At 37.8% G+C, this 25372-nt stretch overlaps 1 protein-coding gene and 1 long non-coding RNA gene across 5 annotated transcripts in view; one reads left to right on the top strand and one right to left on the bottom strand.

Annotated features, from left to right (window-relative positions):
• TOGARAM1 (TOG array regulator of axonemal microtubules 1) overlaps positions 1-25372 on the bottom strand; it is an 84339-nt gene that overhangs the window by 24623 nt on the left and 34344 nt on the right. The window contains exons 8-12 of one of the 4 annotated variants that reach the window (XM_008534942.2): positions 22703-22855; positions 11393-11491; positions 9723-9898; positions 9070-9223; positions 5241-5394 (exon numbers count right to left, since the gene is read on the bottom strand). In XM_008534942.2, the coding sequence (XP_008533164.2) occupies positions 5241-5394; positions 9070-9223; positions 9723-9898; positions 11393-11491; positions 22703-22855 (736 nt within the window). Of the gene's footprint in view, positions 1-5240; positions 5410-9069; positions 9224-9722; positions 9899-11392; positions 11492-22702; positions 22856-25372 lie in introns of all 4 variants that reach the window. The other 3 variants (XM_008534941.2, XM_008534943.2, XM_070629829.1) reach the window with 3 other exon arrangements.
• Positions 854-10671, top strand: LOC139084851 (uncharacterized). The gene is made up of 3 exons (XR_011542664.1): positions 854-1140; positions 3829-4444; positions 9740-10671. It is a non-coding gene; the product is annotated as an uncharacterized lncRNA (long non-coding RNA).

Below are 25372 nucleotides of genomic sequence, written 5' to 3'. Positions count from 1 at the left end.
AAAACAACAACACGGAACATCATGATCAAGTTGCTAAAAAGAGTGTTAAAGGAAATATTCTTAAAAGTAGCCATAGGAAAAAAGGCAGATTACATACAGGAGAAAAAGAAAATAATTACGGAAGACTCAGCTCAGAAATGTGCAAGCTGAGGGGGCAGCTCCGTGGCCAAGTGGTTAAGTTCACGCGCTCCGCTGCGGCAGCCCAGGGTTCGGATCCTGGGCGTGGACATGGCACAGCTCGTCAGGCCACGTTGAGGCAGCATCCCACATCCCACAACTAGAAGGACCTGCAACTAAGATATACAACTATGTACTGGCAGGGGGCAGGGGGGTTGGGAAATAAAGAAGGAAAAAAAAAAAAAAGATTGGCAACAGTTGTTAGCCGAGGTGCCAATCCTTAAAAAAAAAAAAGGAAGATTGGCAACAGTTGTTAGCCTAGGTGCCAATCTTTAAAAAAAAAAAAAAAAGAAATGTGCAAGCCGGAAACTAATTGAACAAAGTCTAAGTACTAAAAGGAAACAAACCACAGAAAAAACAACTTAACAATTTAAGGAGGAACGCACAAATCTTCAATTACAGTTGGAGATTCAAAAGCCCTTTCCCAGTAATTGATAGGACAGACAGGAATTCAGTAAGGATACAGACAACTTAAACAACACTATCAGCCACTGTCAACCAACCTGACCTACTTAACACGTAAAGAACACTATAACCAACAACAGCAGAACGCACATTCTTTTCAAGTTCATGTGAAATGTTCCTCTGAAAAAGATACAGTCTCTGTTCTCATAGATCCTACAATGAGAAGAAAATATGTGTATGAGGTCAGGTTGGGATACGGGATATTAAAAATAAAGCAGCACAGGAAGATGGTGGGGAAAGAACACTATTTTAGTTACGGTCACGAGAGGGTTTTCTGAGGTGACATTTGACAGATGTCTGAGCGAAGTGAGAGAGAAAGTCACTGGGAGAATGTTCAGAGAATTAAGTACAAAGATCTTGAGGTAGAAAGGAACGTGAATGTTCAGGAAACAGCCAGATGTCTGGAGTGGATAAGTAAGGCTGAGCATGGTAGGGGATGAGGCTACAGAAAGAGGCAAGGGACAGATAATGAAGGACTTTATAAGCTATGAGAAGCAGGTAAAAACAATTTTTTTCTAGTGTTCTTGGGAACCACTGGAGGGTTTTGCGTGGGAAAATCCCATGGTCTGACTGATGTTTTCACAGCATCACTCTGGCTGTTGTGGGAGGGGGGCAATGACGCAAGCATGGAAACCAGTGTGAAAGTAGAGGGACTGATGGAACGTGAAGAAATGAAAACAGTCAACACTGGCTTGGTACGAACAACTAAATGTTCATGGCAGGGCTACTAACTAAGATGGTGAACACCGAGGGAGAAGCAGATTTGGGATTAGGAGGAGGGGACATAAGAAAATTCTGTTTGAAGGATTTTTGCATGTGTGTTCATGAGATACACTGGATATCAGACTGTAGTTTTCTTTTCTGGTCTGTGTATGGTTTCAGTATCAGGGTAATACTGGCCTCAAAGAATGAGACGGTTAGTACTCCAGCCTCTTCAATGTTCTGGAAGTTTGTGTAGAATCGATTTCTTCCTTAAATGTTTGGTGTAATTCGCCAGTGAAACCATCCGAGCCTGGAGTTTCCTTTGTGGGAAAGTTTTGAACTCAAATTCAATTTCCTTAGTAGACTTTGGTTATACAGATTATCTATTTCTTTTTAAGTGAATATTGGTAGTTTGTGTCTTTCAAGGAGTTTGTCCATTTCATTAAGTTGACCAATTTATGGGCATTAGCTGTTTATCCTATTCCTTTATTATTTAATAGCTGTGTGATCAGTGGTGATGTTCCTCTTCTTATTTCTGATGTGGTAATTTCTTTCTTCTCTTTTTGTTCTTGATCAGTCTGATCAGAGTTTATCAATTTTACTAATCTCCAAGAATTCACTTTTGCTTTCAATGATTTCTTTTACAGTTCTTCTGTTTTCTATTTCATTGATTTTTACTCCGATCTTTATTATTTCCTTTCCTTGCTTATTTTGGGCTTTATTTGCTCTTCTGTTTCTAGTTTAAGGTGAAAGCTGAGGTCATTGATACAAAACTTTTCTTCTTTTCTAATACAGGCGTTACAGTGCTATAAATTTCCCTCTAATTTAGCTGCATCTCACAATTTTGATATTTTTCATTCTTAATTTCATTAAATTAAAAATATTTCCCAATTTCCTTCTTGATTTCTTCTTAGATCCATGGGTTATTTATAAGTGTGTTACTTAGTTACCAAATATTTAGAGCCTTTTCCAGGTATCTGTTCCTAATTTCTAATTTAATTCCACTGTGGTCAGAGAACAAAATTTGTATAATCTGAATCCTTTTAAATTACTTGTTTTACGTTTCTGAATATAGTCTTTCTTGGTAAATGTTCCTTGTGGGCTTGCAAAGGATGTCAATTCTGCTGTTTTAGGTGGAGTGTTCTACAAATGTCAGTTAGGTCAAGTTGGTCAATAGCGTGTTCAAGTCTTCTCTATCCCCACTGATTTTCTTTCTACTAGTTCAATCAGTTAATGAGAAAGGCCTGTTAAAGTTCCAACTACAACTGTGAGTTTATTTCTCCTTGCAGTTCTAACAGTTTTTGCTTAATGTATTTTGAAGCTCTGTTATATGGTAAATAAATGTTTAGGATTACTGTCCTTTTGATGCAGTAACCGCTTTATCACTATAAAATGACCCTCTTTATTCCTGATGTGGTAGACAGAATTCTAAGATGGCACCCATGACTCCTGCCCCCTTGTGCACATACCCTGTACAACCCCCACCCCTTGAAGGTGAATATGATGGGATATCACTTCCCTCAATCACGTCACATTATGTGGCAAAAGGGATTTTTCATGTTGTCCTACAGCTCACTGATTCTCTGTTCATGTCTCTCCTCCAGCTTCTTTAATGCACGGAATAGAATTCTAACTATAGTTATGATGTCCTTGTCTACTAATTCTATCATCTGTATCACTTTTGGACTGGTTTCAATTATTTGCTTTTTTTTCTTCTCACTATGGGTTGTATTTTCCTGCTCCTTTGCAGGCCTGATAATTTTTTACTAGATACTATGCGTTGTGAATTTTACCTTAGATATTTTTGTGTTCCTATAAATATTTTTGAGCTTTGTTCTGGGATGTAGTTAAGTTATTCGGAAAGTGTGAACCTCTCAGGCCTTGCTTTTATGCTTTGTTAGGGAAAACCAAACCAGTCTTTAGCCTAGGGTATAGTTCACCACACTACAAAGCAAAACTCTTCTGGGTATTCTACCCAAAGCCCTGTGAATTACGGGGCTTTCCACTCTGCTGGGAACAGGAAGTACTCTTGGCCCCGTATGCGCTCCAGGGATTGTTCCCTTAACTTCTCTGAGTGGTCCTTGCTCTGGCTTCATGTAATTTACTCATACTCAGCTAAATGTTTCAGCAGAATCCTCCGCAGGTCTCTGGAGCTCTCTGTGAAGCTGTCCCCTCTCTGGCATCCTGCCCTGCAAACTTTAGCTACGTTGGCACCCCCAAACTCCCAGCTCCATCTCCATCCCTGCTGGACTCTCTGTGGTTTCCCCTCCTTGAGCTGTGACCTGGGGACTCTGCAGGGGGTAAGCCGGGGCAATTGTAGGGCTCACCTCGATTGCTTCCTCTCAGGATTGTCTCTCAGGATCACCATCTTTCATTGCCTGGTGAACATTATTTTGAAAACCACTGTTTCATCTATTTTGTATGATTTCTTTAGTTGTTTTGGGTGTGAAGGCAAATCTAATGCCTGTTAACCCATCTCGACAGGAAGCAGAAGATCCAGAGTTCTATTTTGGACATGTTAAATTTAAAGTGTCTATGGCATCCAAGTGGACAAGTCAAGTAGGCAGATGGATTACATGTCTAGAACTCAAGAAGACACCATGAATCCAGACACACATTTATGAGAAATCAGAGTATGGATGGAACTTAAAGCTATGGAACTGAATGAAATCATTTAAGAAGGGGTTGGAAAACTACAGTTCACAGATCAAATTTGGCCTGATCAGATTTTTTTTACAAGTAAAGTTTGTTGGAAAACAGCCATGCTCATTTGTTTTCATACTACCTAGGGCTGCTTTTACACTACAACAGCAAAGTTGAGTAGCTGCGACAGAGTGCCTGCAAAGCCTAAACTATTTACTCTCTGGCTCTTTACCAAAAAAGACTGCCAGCCTGGATCTATAAAATGCACATAGACAGAGAATGCCAGTGGACTGAATTCTGGAGCACTCCTCAATTTTGAAGTCAAACAGAAAAGAAGGAATCAGAAAGTACTGAAGGAGGAAAAGAACCAAGACACTAATTCTTCCAAGGCAAAATGAAAAAAAGGATATTCAGAAGAAGGGAGTGTCAACTGTGTCAAATGTTGCTGAAAGGCTAAGTAAGACGAGAATTAACAAATGACCACTGTAGATTTATCAAAAGGATCAGTGTTTCAGTTTTAGTGAACTGGTGGTCATGGTGGGAGGGTTGAAAGCCACATAAAGAAGGTCGAGAAGAGAACACAAGGTGGAAAAGTACAGAGAATGAGTCAGCCTTTTTGAGGACTTCCACTAAAGAAGGGGGAGGAAAAAAATATGAAGATGTGGAGTTTGGCAAAGTGTTTAAAAAATAGCAGATATTATAGCACAATTTTGTGTTGATGAATATGATCTAGTAGAGAAAACTAATGATGAGGGGTAGAATGGGGATGGAGAGAGATACCAAAGGCATAGGGGAGGAGATGGGACAACGGCGGACAGTGGATGCTCCAGCTGAAGTAACTGGGATGCAGTGTCTTTTTGCTTCCCTTGAGTCACTGGCTGGGCTGTCTGGGTGGCTGCTGCAGCTGTGCTGGGAACAGATAATATAGCCGGGACTGTTATCAGATATACTTCACACAGAAACACATGGAGAAATGGTGAGATCAGTGTTCCAATACCAAAAGGTTTGTGTAATCCGTAATAAAGCTAAACTATGTCCTTATGATACATAAGTTATATCATAACTGGTAATACAGTACTTTAGGACCAGAGTTCAGCTACATTAATAAGTTGAAAAAAACTGAGACTGCCTAAGAATTAACATAATCATTTCTAGGACTATTTTAATAGGCAATGTTCCAAGGTTTTTAATAAAAAATTTACAGAAAACTTTTGGAACTCAGCTTAGTTTTAAGTTAAGAATGGTGAACTTACCAATCCTCATCAGCTAAAAGCCTTAGGGCTTCTGTCAGTGCTATTTCTGGTTTGGAAAACGGCCGTAGTTCTGACGAATCCATTATTTCTGGACTATGAGTGACAGAAGGCATCCTTTCTTTATACTGTGGAATGGCTCCAGGAGATGATTCACCTAAAACAAAAAAACCTATTAAAGAATCAGAGAACTCTGACACAGAAGGATACAAATGGTATTCTGACTACAGGTTCTATGAAGATTTCTTTTAGAAACTAGTACTATTAGTTTAGTCTCCAATGAAATTGTAATACTCAGATACCAGAGCTGTTTAAAACTTTACTTTTTATATAAAAACCATTAAATTACATTGAATATAAATATATAAAGGGTTTTTCAGTCATGAGTCATATAACAAAGTCTAGCTTTAAGAGCTAAAAGTCACTAAGAAGCATTATGATCCCATTTTGTAAAAACATGTGGATATATACCTGTTTTACTGTATAACCAACAACTGAAAATGAAGCTTCATGGCATCTATATAAAGAATTCTAAAAATACCAATTTTCGCTACTGGTATAGAATTAATGGTCTATTACAAATCCTAAGACCATGCACAGTAATAAGAACAACATTTCTTCCACAATCAAACATTTACCAACCATTTTCCAGACATAAAAGGCACTGCCCTAGAAGTTGAGGAAACAAATTGTTGTCATTGAATGCTCAGGGTAATGCCGTGAGGGTGCACAAGGCAAGACCTGTGCAGTGGAGGTGTCAGAAAGGAAAAGATCAACAAGATCAAACAGAAGGAGTAATGGCTTTTGTAAATAAGTAAAGATTGATTAGTATTTTTTTTTCTTTTAAGATTTTTATTTTTTTCCTTTTTCTCCCCAAAGCCCCCTGGTACATAGTCGTATGTTCTTCTTTGTGGGTCCTTCTAGTTGTGGCATGTGGGACGCTGCCTCAGCGTGGTTTGATGAGCAGTGCCATGTCCGCGCCCAGGATTTGAACCAACAAAACACTGGGCCGCCTGCAGCAGAGCGCACTAACTTAACCACTTGGCCATGGGGCCGGCCGCTATTAGTTTTTTTTTTTTACGTTAAGAGATATTTTCAAAAAGATAATATTAGGCTCTAAAAATGACTATAGAAACCATGCTATTTCTAAGAAAATGCTACATGAAGTACATGAGACACAAATATAAGAAATTTCCCAAAATGCTGAATACTAATTCCATACTCAGATGTATTTAAAATCTGAAGGCAACAAGGTATTAATCATATTAGCTAAGATTTACTAAATACTTTGTGCCAGATCTTGTGATAAATGCTTTACAGATAAATCTTTATTCTGAGCTGAGAAAATAATTGAGTCCTATAGAGGCTATGAAATTTGTTCAAGGTCTTAATGCCAATGAGTGGCAAAGAAAGGACTTAGCTCTATGTCCACTATCACCTTTGATTTTATATAAAGAGAAACAAGACAGGATTCCTGCTTTCAAGAAATTTACCACATTCTTGGTTAGGAAGAGGTATGCAAAAAAGATAAACACAATATTTTAGATTACTGTAGTGATAAATTAGTACCAGTTTTTTGTTGTTGTTATTGTTGTTGAGGAAGATTTGCTCTGAGCTAACATCTGTTGCCAATCCTCCTATGTTTTTGCTTGAGCAAGACTGGCCCTGAACTAACAGCTGTGCCAATCTTCCTCTATTTTATATGTGGGTTGCTGCCACAGCATGGAAAGAACAGCAAATACAAAACAGTGCTACTAACCATTGTGTATTGAGATCCTGCTTGGCACTGTGCTAAGCGCTGCATTTACATGATCTCATTTGAACCATTTAACTCCCCTATGTGATAGTTATTATCATTCCTATGCTGCAGATGAAGAAACTGATGCTAGGTTTAAGGATTCCTTCTCTCTATCTACTCCATCCCCCCTCTCATGAGAGAATAGCTCATTAAGAAGCGATGCAGATAAACACCAGATTTTCAATGATGGGGTTGTACCAATTATCTTTACTGTTTTCTCCTAAAAAAGGTCAAACAAAACAAAAATATTATTCTAGAAAAGGAGGTATATAGACTATCAATCTAAAGCAGAGTTGCTCAAACCTAGTTTTTTTCTTTAACTTCTACTCTGTTGTAGACTGATGCTTTTATAAACTACACTCAAAGTGCCGTGGCAATGCCAAATTGCTGAAATAGTTTCTAAAAGCTTACTCTCACTTTTGGGATTTATCTTTTAAGCATAGTCTTCTGTTCAAATAATATACGGGTGACTTCAAGAAAGCATTCTCTTCATACTTCTCAAAAATGAAATCGGTAAAGCCTACGTTATAGGTGAAAATCACAAAGTTAAATGATGCCTCCAGCAAAAATGAATATCTAAGAATTCATGATTTATCACTATTTGTACTATTTGCTACTATCTGTACTTCTAGTCCCACCGTTAACAGTAGCAGCCAGTATTCTTATTGGCTTAGTTAAGAAGTTGTGTGGATTTTTCTCCCCTTAGATTTTATGACATTAATAATATAGTGACATTTTTTGAGAATGCTAACAAACAGGCTTAAACTTCAAAAACGCCTACATTTAACCGGTTCTTAGAGCCATGCTTAACCAGTAATTTTGCAGGCCAATATCTCTCTTCAGTCATACTCTCAATAATTATTAGTTTTCATAATAGAGAATTTTAAAAAATTCTCTATACTTCTTGTATTATAAAACAAATACAAGCTAGAAGAACCTCAGACATTTATCTATTTCAAATCTCTTTTATATTTATCTTTGAGAGAGGTTAAGTATGTTGACCAAGATCACATTTATATATTTATTTTTTCTATACTTTTTGTTTTTATATTGACACCTAGACTTCAGACCTAACATGAATTTAAGAATATTTATTATAGTTCACAGTTTATTCCTTAGTAACGATTAATAATAATAAACAAAAATAATAAGCAACAATCCTTAGATGTTTACCATAGTTCACACAAGTTTTCATTTCAACCTCTGATTTTTCCTAGTTGCTACCATACCTAAGACCTAGTCACTATTTTTAAAACAGCACAGGAAACATCAAGCCTACTTTTGGCCAGGTGTAGAACCTCGTAAGTAGTCACTAGTAGGCTGAATAAATGATAAATGCAATGATTTTTTTTTTTACCATGATCGAATATAAACCAACTTTACGACCTCCGTTACCTTAGCTATAAAATGGGACACCACTCCTCAGTGAAACAAAAATATCTGCAGGGAGCGTGGATGAAATCCTTGAGATAATCTGGACCTTTGGGATAATTTAGATATTTATAGGGGCAGAAAATTGAGGCCTGTTTCCAGTCACAAGGCTATTAAAAGGCAGAGCTGATACTTAAGAAGCCAGGTCTGTACTGACTCCCACCTTTAGTGCTCGCTTGATCACAAATGCACTCAACCACATGCGGTCTCTTCCGCTTAACAAGCACTTGTGCCATTACCCTTCACATTCACACAAGCCACTGACCTGACTGAGAGCACTAAAGATGGTGACCTTTTTAAACTGGCCCTTCCATTCAATGGAGGGCTAAAGGCAATGTTTTCTAAAGGGGAACTCTCAGTTTTTGATATTCCCACCTCATTCCAAAAACATTTAAGTCTAGAAGGCAGAAAAACAATCAATTTCTGTTTTATGAGAAAACATTAATATTTATTATAACATAAGCTACCAGGTCTTGCAAATTTCAGTGTTATAGTTCAATATACTCCATAATTAGCCATATATTACCCTCAGCTAAACCACAGTACAATAGCTTTAGAATATTACCAATTGAAAAAATACAACCAAAGTCAAATTCCACTTACTTTCAGATGCCATCTTCTCAGCTCCTGTTTGTTTCACTCGTTCCCAGGAATTCTGTTCCTTCATTTCACAATCTTTAATATCAAAAAGTTCTTTTTCCTCTTTTTTCTTTTGTCTCATCTTGTCAAAAGTAGATTTTGAAATAGAAACTTTAATCTGCATGAAAATATTGAAACATCTGAAAGTATTCAGGGAGTTTGACATTTAAAATAACTATCTTCATCTCAGACAACTCTATATAGACAATAAATGTCCACATATAAAATAAACTATACATTTCTTAGTCCTTATCTCAGGAATTCTAAAATTGACTAGAATTACACAGTGCTAACATCCAACTACATTTGGGCCTGAGGACACTGTTATCCTGAGTGTACCATAGAAAACTGTTGAACATACACACACACACATACACACACATATAAAGTACACGTACAGTATAAACTACACGAGATACTTTACACCAGAATGAGAACAGATTCGGTGGGAAAGAAGAATAATCTATTATTTAAATGATTAAGGATCAGAAGTTTCAATTACACTGAGACTTCAAAAATTTTAATCAAAAGACTTTCACCACCCCAAATCTGATATACACAAAACAATGATGTATCATAGGCTTCAATTTATCCTAATAATTAGCAAATAACCTTACATCTTTTTCATTCTCAGCATCAACATGTGATGGAATACTTTGCTGGACTGCTCTTCCAAAAATCCCTGATGGTGGTTCAATACTTTGTTTAATTGAAAATGTATCCCCATTTTCCACAGAAGACATCACTGATTGGCTGCAGGTTGCTGGTGCTGAATTTGGACTTGCAAATACGCCTGAAATCAACCAACATCAAACTGTCATTAAGTATTTATGTGATGTCACTCTAGATAACAAAGTTTAAGACAAGGCTTTTGCCTTCAAGAAGTAAATAATATAGTTAAAAAAAAAAACATGTTATATAATCATAAAATATAAAAACCCTAAGAGTACAATAATATAAGAGGTATCACAAGACATTTCATGATAACATCAAACGAGAAGTGTATGTAGTAAATGTCGAGTTCGCACGAAGGAAAGGTTGGTGTGAGCTGAGTATTTAATTTAAGATGGTTTCAAGGAGCAAAGATTTGAGCTGGGAGTGGAAGACACAAAGGATTTGGATAGACAAGTGAGGAAGGAGGGGAGGACATCCCGAGACGGGGATGAATATAAGCAGAGCTGAACAAGTAAAAAGCATGTATGTGGAGTGAGTAAATAGTTTTCTTGGGCATGAACAAATAGAGGAATAGCAGAAAATAAGTTTGCAAGAGTAGGTTGGAGTCAATCTGAGGAGGGCCTTAAATTAGTGAGACTCTACCCAGCGAAGAAGGTAGGAAAGCTTTCCAAGCACTGTATTCTATTCACCAAAAATAAGATGCACACCTTCAATATCCATCAATACATTCTAGTTTTTCAATTAAAAAAGAAACTAGTTGGGATGTGTTAACTAACTTGATAGGGGGAATCTTTCCACAATGTCTATGCATATCAAATTGCAATGTTGTACACAACTTAAATATTTTACAATTTTGTCAATTATATCTCAATAAAGCTGAAAAAACCCCAATCTAGTCTTAAAGGATATTTGCAAATATATGTTCAAATGTCCCCTAACCCCCCTAAAATAGATGACAGGTGTTAATTCTGATTTGTCTAGACTTTGTATGGGAGGTGATAAAATTATATTGATTAGTAAGCTGATAAATAAGGACTACCATTTGAATTTAAACAACATAAAACTCTCTTAGCATCTAAAAGTGTCTTACAAGTACCTCAACTGCAGCTATCACATAATATATCTCTCTGAAAATTACTGACATAAATTTACTGTAGTTTCATTAGAGATAGAAATGTGAAGTTAAGCATTTACTTTTAATCCTTTCAATTTAGCAATTTTTAATTTTTTTAATTTTTATTTATTTATTTATTTATTTTTGAGGAAGAGTAGCCCTGAGCTAACTACTGCCAATCCTCCTCTTTTTGCTGAGGAAGACTGGCCCTGAGCTAACATCCATGCCCATCTTCCTCTACTTTATATGTGGGATGCCTACCACAGCATAGCTTTTGCCAAGCAGTGCCATGTCCGCACCTGGGATCTGAACCGGTGAACCCCGGGCCGCCGCCAAGTGGAATGTGCACACTTAACCGCTGCGCCACCGGGCCAGCCGCAGTAATTTTTTAAAAACAAAGTTCTATTCAACACCTGAATCACACTCTATTCTTTATTGACATGCTTGGTTATGTGTGAAGAACACATACGATTAAAAAGCTCAATAACTCAGAAATACCTTTTCCAACAATGACTACTGAGTCTTCTGATAAGGTATTTGTAGATGTGAAGTCAAAACTGGAAATTTGTTGTACATTTGATGATGACACTGTAAATCCTAAAGAAATAAAAAAACCCACATTTAAAAATACTTACTTATTATATAGTATTTTAGGATATCAAAACATAGTCTTTTAAAACTAAAAATCGATTTCATACAAAGAATTTACAATTTATTTATTCAAACATGTTCATTAATTCAATAAATATTTATAATTAGAATACCTAGTATGGACTAGGCACTAGAGTGAAAAGAAATCTTCCTTAAGGAGTTTACACAGGGCAGGGTTATGAGTGGGAAACAAATATAAGAAAATAATCACAGCATGATACCCACGCGACAAGAGGGTGGCCGTGAAGGAAAAGCCCTGAGCACAGACCAAGGCCTCTCACGGCAATCTGTGCTCCTCCAGGTTAGCCTCCACCTCTGCTGTGATTCATCACCCAGTATTCTCTCTCCCACACACTACAAGCTCTACAGGGCGAGGGCCTATGTCCAGTTTGAATTATCAATCTTTTCCAGAGTCTGTGAGTACACAGCTTAGCACAGAGTGGGTGTTCAGTAAATATATGTTGGATGAATATTACAAGTCAGAAAAAAATGTAATTAATTTAGGGTCAACTAACAGAAACATCAGGTAGCCCCCAAAGGTGTTCAGTGACAAAGGGAAGCAAATCTCAGTAAACGGAACAATTTGCTCAATAATAGTCCACAAACATAAAATCTATATATAACTGTCAAGAGATGATTGAATAATTACACAAATCTCATGAGAAAATATATAAAGGACATGTTATCTTCAAGTAGTTTAACATCATTTATCAGAGATGCTGACATAACTAATCATTTTTAACATTATTTTTACTTTTTACACTGTATTTTCTTCTAAACAAAGAAATCTTGAAAAAAAATCACTCAAGTCTCAATTCTAAAATATGCTTAAAAGATTCTTCACATATAAACTATCCTTATATAATCTCTTTGGGTTACTTCTGTCCAATTTATTCAAATACAGAAACAGAAAATATTAACTCATAGAATCTAGACTGCTAACACCCCAAACATCCATCATTAATCATTTTCTTACATCATTAATTGGGGCACTAGGTTATCATGCTAGAAAACGGGCAGGTTCAAAGGAACGAGCAGCAGAGGAGAGGAACGGGAAGAAGAGGCAGTTCTGAGAGCTAATCCTAAAAACGTCTAAGGCTTCTTGGAGTGACGTCAGCAACATGGCGGAGGGACCTGTTCCCTCCGTCTCTCCCACTTTTGAACTATAACTAAATGGACACTCACTGACCAATGGAGGAAGCCCACACAGCACAACAGGATGCCTGAGAGACACACGCCACTGCAAATATGAGGGTGGATGAATGGGCCCTCCAGAAAGTGGTGGAGATAGGTGAGCACACCCTGCTCTCCACTGGTAGCCTTGTGCATGCACACAAATGTGTTCTAACCTGGTGCAAGTGCCCAGAAAGTGGGAACACGCAGTGAGCTGACCATAAGAGGAGGCGGCAGTAACTCTTAGCCCGCGCTCATGGTCATTCTCCTGGCAGAGAAAGGCAGCCCTCCTGTCCCCATGCCATAAAGGAGCAGCCACAGCTCAGGTCCCAGCAAGGAAGCTCTGCCACCAAGCTCAGTGGTCATTGTCCTGGCAGAGAAAGGCAGCCCTCCTGTCCCCATGCCATAAAGGAGCAGCCACAGCTCAGGTCCCAGCAAGGAAGCTCTGCCACCAAGCTCAGTGGCCCCGCCGACTGCAGATCATCAACAGGGGCCTCAGCAGATGTCTGCGCTGAAGCAAACACCTTCCAGGTGTGTGTGAATGCTCACAGTGCAACTGTGCTTCCCAAGAGGGAACGGATCCAGGCAGCTGTGGGAATAGGCGTGGCAGGTTGGAGCCCACTGGTGATCACGTTCTGGCGGGGAGGGGGAGCTCAGAGAAGCCCGTGAGGTGCCAAAGGGAGGTACTAGCCTAGTGAGGAAGTCCTGCCTGACAAGGACAGTCCACACAAGTGCCTGAACGCATCCCAGGCTGGGGCAAGCACCCATAACACCTCCACAGCTTCCAGGAGATGGGATGGGGCCAGAAACACTGCTCCTGCTCGCCCCTAGGTGTAACAGGGGGAATCTGTGTCCTAAGAATATGACGAATGCCCCAACAAAAGATTAGTTCATCAAACACCATGAGAAACTGGAGTGACAATTCAGACCAGAAGGAAAATGACAATTCTCTAGAAACCAACCCTGAAGACAGAAATATATAACCTAAATAACAGAATTCAAAATAGCTGTCACAAGGAAACTCAACAACTTACAAGAAAACATGGAAAGACAATTCAAGGAGCTCAGCAATAAAATGAATCTCTTTACCAAAGAGATTGAAACTATAAAAAAAAATCAAGCAGAAATTCTGGATATGAAGAACACAATTAATGACACAAATAATAATCTAGAATCATTAAGAAACAGAATTGATCTTACGGAGGAAAGAATTAGTCTTCTCGAGGATAAAAATGTAGAAATTCTACAGGTAGAGGAGGAGACAGAACTAAGATTTAAAAAAAATGAAGGAAGTCTTTGAGAAATATCTGACCCAATTAGGAAAAGCAACATAAGGATTATAGGTATCCCAGAGAAAGAAGAGAGGGAGAAAGGTGCAGAGAGCCTGTTCAAAGAAATAATTATTGAGAACTTCCCAAACATGGGGATGGTTTCAGATTTACAGATAAATGATGTTAATCAAACACCCAACTTTATCAATGAGGAAAGACCCTCTCCAAGGCATATAATACTAAAAATGGCAAAAGTTTGAAACAAAGAAAGAATCTTAGGAGCAGCAAGGCAGAAGAAAATAACCTACAAAGGAAACTCTATCAGGCTTTCAGCAGATTTCTCAGCAGAAAGCCTGAAGGCTAGTAGAGAATGGAATGATACATTCAAAATACTGAAAGACAAAAACTTTCAGCCAAGAATACTCTATCCAGTAAAACTTTCCTTCAGATATGATGGAGAAATGAAAGCTTTCCCAGATAAACAAAAGCTGAGGGAGTTCATCACCATTAGACCTCCCCTACAAGAAATAATTAAAGATGTCCTCACACCAGCAACAAAAAAGCAAAGCTCTACAAAGTTCTGAGCAAGGAGATATATAGACAGACATGATCAGAAACCTGCAATTCTCTACTAGAACAGGGAGGCAAAGGCTCAATTACAACTTAAAAGAGAAAGGGAAAGAAAGCATCAAAGTAATGATAAACACTTCAACTTAGCCAGAAACTCACAAAATTAAAAACAGAACAATGTGTAACAGCAATTATTCAGAAGGGGAGAGGAAAGAGACGGAACCTGCTTAGGTTAATGGAGCTAAGAGGCTAGAAGAAAATGGACTATCTCATCTCCAATATCTTTCATACAATCCTCATGGTAACCACTAAACAAAAAATCAGAGCAGAGCGACAATTCACAAAAAGAGAGAGAACCAAGAAATCCCTCTTAGAAAACCAACAAAATGAAATGGCAGTCAGAAATACAAAGGAAGAGAAACAGCGGAAACATAGAACAACCAGAAAACAGATAAAATGGCTGTATTAAGCCCTCATATAACAATAGTCTCTCTAAACGTAAATGGACCGAACTCTCCAATCAAAACAGAGTGGCTGGATGGATTAAAAAACAAGACCCAACAATCTGCTGCCTCCAGGAAACCCACCTCAGCTACAAAGACAAACATAGGCTTAGAGTGAAGGGATGGAAGACAATACTCCAAGCTAATGGCCAACAAAATAAGGCAGGTGTTGCCATACTTTTATCAGACAGAGCAGACTTCAAGTTAAAAAAGACAATGAGAGACAAAGAGGGGCAGTATTTAATGATAAAAGGGACATTCCACCAAGAGGACATAAGACTTATTAATATATTTGCACCTAACACAGGGGCACCAAAGTACATAAAGCAATTATTATCAGAGCTAAAGGGAGAGATTAACAGCAACACATTAATAGTAGGGGACCTCAATAATGGACAGATCATCCAGACAAAAAGTCAACAAGGAAATAGTAGATTTAAATGAACCACTTGACCAGATGGACTTAATAGACATATATAGAGAATTCCATCCAAAAACAGAAGAATACACATTCTTCTAAAGTACACATGGATTGTTCTCAAAGATAGATCATATGTTGGGTAACAAGGCAAGCCTCAATAAATTCAAGAAGATTGAAATCATACCAACCATCTTTTCTGACCACATGCTACAAAACTAGAAATCAACCACAAGAAGAAAACTGGGAAAGTCAGAAATACATGGAGACTAAACAACATGCTATTGAACAACCAGTGGATCACTGAAGAAATCAAAGACGAAATTAAAAAATACCTGGAGACAAATAAAAATGAAAACACAGCATACCAACCCTTATGGGATGCAGAAAAAGCAGTCATAAGAGGGAAATTCATAGCAATACAGGCCCACTTCAACAAGCAAGAAAAATCTGAAACAAGTAATCTTAAAATGCACCTAACAGAGCTAGAAAAAGAAGAACAGACAAAGCCCAAAGTCAGAAGAAGGAGGGAAATAATAAAAATCAGAGCAGAAATAAATGAAAAAGACACTAAAAAAAAAACAGTAAAAAGGATGAATGAAACTAAGAGCTAGTTATTTGAGAAGATAAACAAAATTGACAAACCCTTAGGCAGACTCACCAAGAAAAAAAGAGAGAAGGCTCAAATAAATAAAATTAGAAATGAAAGAGGAGAAATTATAACAGATACTGCAGAAATACAAAGGATTACAAGAGAATACTATGAAAAACTATATGCCCACAAATTTGATAACTCAGAAGAAATGGATGAATTCCTAGACTCATACAATCTCCCAAAACCGAATCAAGAAGAAACAGAGAATCTGAACAGACCAACCACAAGTACTGAGATTAAAACAATAATTAAAAACCTCCTGAAAAACAAAAGTCCAGGACCAGATGGCTTCTCTGGAGAATTCTACTGAACATTCAAGGAAGATTTAGTACCTATCCTTCTCAAACTATTTTGACAAACTGAAGAAGGTGCATCATTTCCTAATACATTCTATGTGGCCAACATTACCCTGATACCAAAACCAGACAAGGACAACACAAAGAAGGAAAACTACAGGCCAGAATCACTAATGAACTTACATGCAAAAATCCTCAACAAAATACTGGCAAACTGAATACAGCAACACATTAAAAGAATCGTACATCATGATCAAGTGGGATTCATTCCAGGGATGTAGGGATGGTTCAACATTTGCAAATCAATCAACTTGATACACTACATTAACAAAATGAGGAGTAAAAATCACAAGATAATCTCAATAGGTGCAGACAAAGAATTTGACAAGATCCAACATCCACTTATGATACAAACTCTCAATAAAATGAGTATCGAAGGAAAGTACATCAACATAATAAAGATTATATATGAACTGACAGCCAACATCATACTTAATGGTGAGAAACTAAAAGCCATCCCTTGGAGAAAAGGAACAAGATAAGGGTGCCCACTCTCGCCACTCCTATTCAACGTAGTACTGGAGGTATTGGCCAGAGCAATTAGGCAAGAGAAAGAAATAAAGGGAATCCAAATTGGAAAGGAACAAGTGAAACTTTCATTATTTGCAGATGACATGATTTTATATATAGAAAACCCTAAAGAATCCACCAGAAAACTACTAGAAATAATAAACAACTACAGCAAAGTTGCAGGGTATAAAATCAATTTAAAAAAATCAGTTGCATTCCTATACACTAACAATGAACTAGCAGAAAAAGAAATCAAGATTACAATCCCATTTACAATCGCAACAAAAAGAATAAAATACCTAGGAATTAACTTAACCAAAGAGGTGAAAGACCTGTACACTGAAAACTATAAGTCATCACGGAAAGAAATTGAGGAAGACATAAAGAAATGGAAAGATATTCTATGTTCATGGGTCGGAAGAATAAACATAGTCAAAATGACCATACTATCTAAAGCAATCTACAGATTCAATGCAATGCCAATGAGAACCCCAATGCCATTCTTCACAGAAATGGAACAAAGAATCCAAAAATTTATATGGAAGAACCAAAGACCCCAAATAGCCAAAGTAATCCTGAGAAAAAAGAACAAAGCTGGAGGCATCACAATCCCTGACTTAAAAACATACTACCAAGCTATAGTAATCAAAACAGCATGGTACTGGCACAAAAGCAGACAAACAGATCCATGGATCAGAATTGAAAGCCCAGAAATAAAACCACACATCTATGGACAGTTAATCTTTGACAAAGGTGCCAAGAACAGACAATGGAGAAAGGAAAGTCTCTCCCATAAATGATGTTGGCAAAACTGGACAGCTACATGCAAAAGAATGAAAGTAGAGCATTATCTTGCAACATACACAAAAATTAGCTCCAAATGGATTAAAGATTTGAATGTAAGAACTGAAACATAAAAATCCTAGAAGAAAATAGAGGCAGTACACTCTTTGACATTGGTCTTAGCCACATCTTTTCAAATACCATGTCTACTTGGGTAAGGAAAACAAAAGAAAAAGTTAACAAATGGGACTATAGCAGACTAAAAAGCTTCTGCAAAGCAAAGGAAACCATCAACAAAATGGAAAGACAACCCACCAACTGGGAGAAAATACTTGCAAATCATTTATCAGACAAGGGGTTGATATCCAAAGTTCATAAAGAACTCACACACTCAACGAGAACAAAAAAACAAACAATCCCATCAAAAAATGGGCAGAGGATATGAACAGACATTTTTCAAAGGAAGATGTACAGATGGGCAACAGGCACGTGAAAAGATGCTCAACATCACTAATCATTAGGGAAATGCAAATCAAAACTACAATGAGATATCACCTTACACCAGTCAGAATGGCTATAATTACCAAGACAAAAAACAACAAATGTTGGAGAGGATGTGGAGAAAAGGGAACCCTCATTCACTGCTTATGGGAATGCAAACTGGTGCAGCCACTATGGAAAAGAGTATGGAGATTCCTCAAAGAACTAAAAACAGAAGTACCATATGGTCCAGCTATCCCACTATTGGGTATCTACCTAAACAACTTGAAATCAACAATCCAAAGTAACATATGCACCCCTGTGTTCATTGCAGGAATATTCACAATAGACAAGGCATGGAAACAATCCAAGTGTCCATCGACTGATGATTGGATAAAGAAGATGTGGTATATACATACAATGGAATACTACTCAGCCATAAAAAATGACAAAAGCATGCCATTTGCAACAACATGTATAGACCCGGAGGGAATTATGCTAAGTGAAACAAGCCAGACTGAGAAAGCCAAACACCAGATGATTCCACTCATATGGAGAATATAAACAAACACATGGACAAAGAAAATAGTTCACTGGTTACTAGGGGAAGGGGGGTGGGGGTGGGCACAGGGGGTTAAAGGGAGCACTTATGCAGTGACAGACAAGAAATAATGTACAACTGAAATTTCACAATGATGTAAACTATTATGAATCTCAATTAAAAAAAAAGTCTAAGGCTTCTTGTGGAATGAATCCACTCACATAGGCCACTCATTGCCAATACGTCTTCGGGAAGTCTTTTTATTCCCTTCAGCAGTGCAATCACTGCTTTAACCCGATTATTTGGGGATGCAATATCTGAGCAGTCATGCCCAAGGCTACACAACTAGCTTTGCTTGGCTCATCACCACTCCATTCATTTAACAGGAGGCACTGAACAACTATTGTCGACAAAGCATAACAGGGACATAAAGACGGCAGTATCTCCACTTTTACGTAACTTACACTACTCCAGACCAGGAGAGTGTGGAAAGCTTTCTAAAGAAATGGCTTTTAAGCCAGTATTCAAAAAGCAGACATGATCTGACACATTAACACTGGGAAAGGGCATCTAGGCAGACTGCACACGCAAACTAAGAAAACTTCTAGTATTAAGAATGCAGAGCATAGGGCATGAAAAAGAGTACAGTGAGAGGTAATGCAAGAAAGTTAAGCTGAGGCAAGATTATAAAGGGTCTTAAAAATTATGCTATAGGGCCGGCCTGGGGGTGCAGCGGTTAAGTGCACACATTCTGCCTCTCGGCGGCCTGGGGTTCACCAGTTCGGATCCCGGGTGCGGAAATGGCACCGCTTGGCAAAAGCTATGCTGTGGTAGGCGTCCCACGTATAAAGTAGAGGAAGACGGGCATGGATGTTAGCTCAGGGCCAGTCTTCCTTACCAAAGAGGAGGATTGGCAGTAGTTAGCTCAGGGCTAATCTTCCTAAAAAAAAAAAATTATGCTACAGAGTAGGAAATTTATTCTGTGGGAAACAGGGAACCACTCAAGGTTTTGAGTTATGTTAGAGAGGACGACCACACTTTAGAAAGATAGTTTATATGGAAGTCTATACAGCAATCTGGATTACAAAGGGATGAAAACAAGAGATAAGATGTCTTCCGAGAAGGCTACTGTAACAACCCAGGGCAGGGGCATGAAGGTCCAGATTCAGCTGAGAAACACTGGGAGGCAGGCCACTGCCCGAACCTGGAGGGCACGGAGAAGCAGACAAAGACAGCTCTCAAGTCTCAAGTCTCCACAGCTGGGAAAACAGTGATGCTACTAATAAAAATGGCTAACAAAGGAAGAAGAGCAGGTTCTGAACGCGTTGATTCTTGTTGACTAGACAGACCTAGCAGGTGTTTGGGTTAGAGTTGGAAGTGGGAGAATGGAGTAACTTTCTGGAGTAGACGAACTGCTGGTCAGAAGATGGAAATATTGTTATGGTTTTCTGTCCAAGAAGGACGCCACTAGCAGCGAATGAGCAAATCCAGCAATTATTTCAAAACAATTTAAAAAAAAGAAAATTAAAAAACTATGTATTAGGGTATGAGTCACTTTTAGGAAAAACAATTTTGTACTTGATTTTCTTTACATGAGAAACGAAACATGGAAGTAAATATGAAAAGACTCTGTCATTCTCTTTTGTAAAAACAACGGACAACTGGTCTCTTCCACAAAGAACAGACACTGAATTATATCATGGATAACATTTCAAGAAATTTACAAAAAAAGAGAAAAGTTTCTAATCAAGCGCCCTCTTACTTAATTTGAGTTATTTCCACAAAAAAATATACATGTCCTAAAAAGCCTGATTGCCTGCATAAATATCACCTAAGACCATCAGAAATAACAAAAGCTGACCTTATCACAAACACAGTTGCTACACACGAAAGATGACAGCTCCTTACACTTACTGGAAGATTACAATGCTTCAATATAGGCGACTTCTAACTACTGTAATTAAATATTTATACCCTTCCAAATCACTTCCTCTTATCCTTAGGGAAATTTTAAAAAATGCAGCTGTAATAGGATCTCTGAAAAATGGACAAAGCAGTCAGAGGTGCGATTTCCTACTAAGTTTAAAAAAAAAGAAAGGATGTAAATTGCTCACAATGGTTAGCGATAATAAAGAAGCTTTCCCAGGTTCTACTACAGGGAAATTATACTCCTGTTTCTACACTTACTCCATGGTCACAATCTAAGTAGGCCTCTGGGAGTCCCTTACTCACACGATTTCTCCACCCCACTGCAGTGATAAAATGTCGTGTAAAAAATCAGTGTGTGCGCGTGTGTGTATCCTGGGGAGTACAGGTCAGCAGGGATTCCCTAGTCTTTTTTACACTATTTGTTTTATTTCATAATAGTTTGCAACATTGTGAAATTTCAGTTTTACATTATTATTTGTCAGTCACCATACAGATGTGTTCCTTTACCCCTTAGGCCCACCCCTCAATCACCATTCCCCTCTGGTAACCACTAATCTGTTCTCTTTGTCTGTTTGTTTATCTTCCACATGTGAGTGAAATCATATGGCGTTTGTCTTTCTCTGTCCAGCTTATTTTGCTTATCATAGTACCCTCAAGTTCTATCCATGTTGTTGCAAATAGGACAATTTTGATTTTTTTATGGCTTAGAGTAGCATTCCGTATTGTGTGTGTGTGTGTGTGTGTGTGTGTGTGTGTGTGTGTGTGTGTATACACACTACATCTTCTTTACCCATTCATCAGTTGATGGGCACTTGGGTCACCTCCACCTCCTGGCTATTGGGAATAATGCTGCCATGAATGTTGGGGTGCATAACTCTCTTTGAATTGTTGATTTCAAGTTCTCTGGATAAATACCCAGTAGTGGGATAGCTGGATGTATGGTATTTTTAATTTTTTGAGAAATCTCCATACGGTTTACCATAGTGGCTGCACCAGTTTGCATTCCCTCCAGCAGTATATGAGCCTTCCTTTTTTTCCACATCCTCTCTGACATTTGTTCTTTTTTATCTTGGTAATTAGAGCTATTCTAATAGGTGTTAAGGTGATGAGTCATTGTAGTTTTGATTTGTATTCCCCTAATGATTAGTGATATTGAACATCTTTTCATGTGCCTGCTGGCCATCTGTATATCTTCTTCGGAAAAATGTCTGTTCATATCCTCTACCCATTTTTTGATCGGGTTGTTTGTTTTTTTGTTGTTGAGTTGTATGAGTTCTTTATGTATTTTGGAGATTAACCCCTTTTTGGATATATTATTTGCAAATATTTTCTCCCAGTTGGTGAGTTGTCTTTTCATTTTTTTCCTGGTTTCCTTTGCCTTGGAGAAGCTTTTTAGTCTGATGTAGTCCCATTTGTTAACTTTTTCTTTTGTTTCCCTTGCCCGAGTAGACATGGTATTTGAAAAGATCCTACTAAGACCAATGTCAAAGAGTGTACTGCTTCTATTTTCTTCTAGGAGTTTTATGGTTTCACATCTTACCTTCAAATCTTTAATCCATTTGGAGTTAATTTTTGTGTATGTTGCAAGATAATGGTCTACTCTCATTCTTTTGCATGTAGCTGTCCAGTTTTCTCAGCACCATTTATTGAAGAGACTTTCCTTTCTCCATTGTATGTTCTTAGCTCCTTTGTCAAAGATTAGCTGTCATAGGCCGATTCCCTAGTTTTACCCTCCAGGGCAGTCACTTCCCTGAACGGGCACCTCAGGCAAGCCCATAAAACAATATGCGAACCTGTGTGTTCTCCTATTTGGCAAAATTATTTAAGCAACAACCTAAAAGCAGAAGGGTAGGAAGAGAAATCTCAAAACTGAGAAATCTCAGTTAATTTTTCTTTATTGGCATGCTTAGGGAGGATTCTGATTTAGAGACATACAATCTTAAAAATTAACTTATGAAATTTACTAACCTTTTGTATGCTTAGAATGTCTCGGGTGTTCCTTATTTTGTATTTTTAAAACACTAGGGGAAATGTCATGTGACCTATCATCTTCAAAATCACCACATCCAAACCCATAGTTCATACGTTGACCAATTATGCTTACATTGGATGTTGTAATCCCTATAAAATAAAATACATAAAAATATTTATTTGAATGATTTAGGTAATATTATAGACAAGTACATATCTCCCCTCTAAATCTATTTCGCCTTATAAGCTTTTAAAAAGGTTAGTAACATAATATTAGAAATTATAACATTATAGTAATTTAAAAAGTTTTGTCTTAAATTTTGTCATTTTTTTACTTTATTAGCAGATAAGAACGTTTATTAGCTATACTACATTTTATAAAACAGCTTTAAAATGACAATGAAATACAATTTTCAATGTTTGAAAGAGCTAACCAAATATATATATTTTAAAACTATGATGGGCTTTAATGTTTAATGGCATTTTAAATTTTATAGACAAAAGAAAAATTTAAAAATCTAGACTTTCTAGACTGTGTCCTGAGAGAGGCCTCCCCACTCTCTCTTTCCTTCCAGTCTCATGTGATGGGCTCTGCTGGCTGGCTCGCTGGCAGAGAACCACACAGAGACTGTGAGTTCAGGATCTGGAATCACGCTTCCTGGTTTTAAACCCAGCACCGCCACTTCACCGCTGACAGAACCTGGGCAAGGCACGCCACCTTAGTGGAGACCGGGGACAACCGCAGTACCTCTTCCAGAACCATTCTGAGGATTCAAGGAAGAAAGTACATGTAAAGGGCTCAGCACTGCACCTAGCATAGTGTAAAGCCCCAAATCTTATATTCCTAATTAAAAATAAAACAAATCAGGGTTTGGCCTGGTTGCATAGCGGTTAAGTTTGTGTAGTGGTAAGTCTGCATAGTGGTTAAGTTCGTGCGCTCAGCTTCGCTGGCTCGGGGTTTGCAGGTTTGGATCCTGGGCATGGAGCAATACACTGCTCATCAACCCATGCTGTGCAGCATCCCACATACAAAATAGAGGAAAACTGGCACAGGTGTTAGCTCAGGGCCAATCTTCCTCACCAAAAAGAAAGAAAGAATAAAACAAATAAAAATCCTAAAGTAGGCTTCCTTTTAACAAATAACAAACATTTTAATCGACATTTAAACTGACCACCCTATACTAATAGGTACACTAATAACTTGCAGTTGTTAAAACTCCAAAATGTCTAAAAGAGAAAATCCTAGCCCCATATATTTGAGTCACCATGCATTTTTATATATAGCTCCTATTTAAACCATTAAGTAGTAATAATAAAATAGAATTTGCTTTTAATATTGCTGTGGGTATCTTAATAGACACAGGATGGTGGGGAGAGGACGTGGCTGGCGGCCGCTGGGCAGGAGACGGCTGTCGGGGCAAGGGCACTAAGTCAGTTCACAGAGAAAGATTCAAAAGATATCTGACATTAAATGATAGAGACCTTTGGGGAGTAACGTGGCTATCTTTCTAGATTCTTCTTAGTTTTGACAGCTAATTCATAAGTAAGCCTCATAAGGATACTGGCCTTGGATGAAAATGCTTTCTATTAATAGGTGATTCTGATCTAAGGCTCCAGGAAAAAACTTTCACATCATTCAGGAAGTTTAGCACAATGTGCTATAATAGGTAGTGATAGAACATACGTGGAAATATTTTTCGGAAATGCTATTGTGAAGACAGATTGAATTTATAGTATTTACAGAATTGTGTTTGTCTTCAGATATTCTTTATTCTGAGCATTATGATTTTGAGGTTTTACCAATTAACTGATAAACTTGTAGGAATCATTTGCTTACTAAAAACAAAACAAATCCTATCCCACATAAATAAAAAATATACACCCAACTTTATAAAGTCCTAAACCATGAGCAACTTTACATTTTGAAAGCATACTAAATTTAACCAAGAATAGAGTGAATTCAGTAATAGTGTTTCCAGAACGTGATCCTAGAAATACCTAAGTCACTTATTAAAAATATGGATTTCAACCCTGAGGATTGATTCATTAGGTCCGAGGTAAGGCCGAGAATCTATGTTACATGCATCCCTGGTGGTTCCTAGGATTAGGCAAGTTTGGGAAACACTAAATATTGCACAGAGAAGTACACAGTGTTCACACAACTAGGGACAGAGTGAAACTCAAATCTAGGTTTTCTAAATCTCTTCTTTTCTAATTCCAAAGATATTCTTCCAAAAGAGGGCTCCGTTTTTATAACCTAGAAACAATCTAGTAATAATACGTTCCTTCAAATTTATAAAAATACTTGTAAAGTTACAAATAATTCATTAGGATGATTAGGCTTAAAAGAGGATCAAAGAGTAAGCATATGTATTGTATTTCTTTGTGCCTTCCCCTTTAGGGGAACAAATACTCACCAAGAGCCCTAGGTGCTTTACAGACGTTCTGTATTGAAACCTTCACTACCCTTCTCAAAGTTCACATTATCAGATGAGGGAACTCAGTGTCAGAGCAGGTAAGTAACTTGCACAGCTCAGCAATATGGTTATTAAATATCAAACTGGGCTTGGAGCTGGGGTCTTTCAGACTCCAAGGCATACACATACTGTCTTCCTGTGCCTAGCAGAGTAACTATCTCTCGTTGAACACCAGCTTTGTGCAAGCCAG

Source organism: Equus przewalskii, chromosome 1, assembly GCF_037783145.1.
Source record: "Equus przewalskii isolate Varuska chromosome 1, EquPr2, whole genome shotgun sequence".
NCBI classification, from domain to species: domain Eukaryota; kingdom Metazoa; phylum Chordata; class Mammalia; order Perissodactyla; family Equidae; genus Equus; species Equus przewalskii.
Note: the sequence above shows the minus strand (reverse complement) of the source record. Positions and strands in the feature narration are given on the sequence as shown.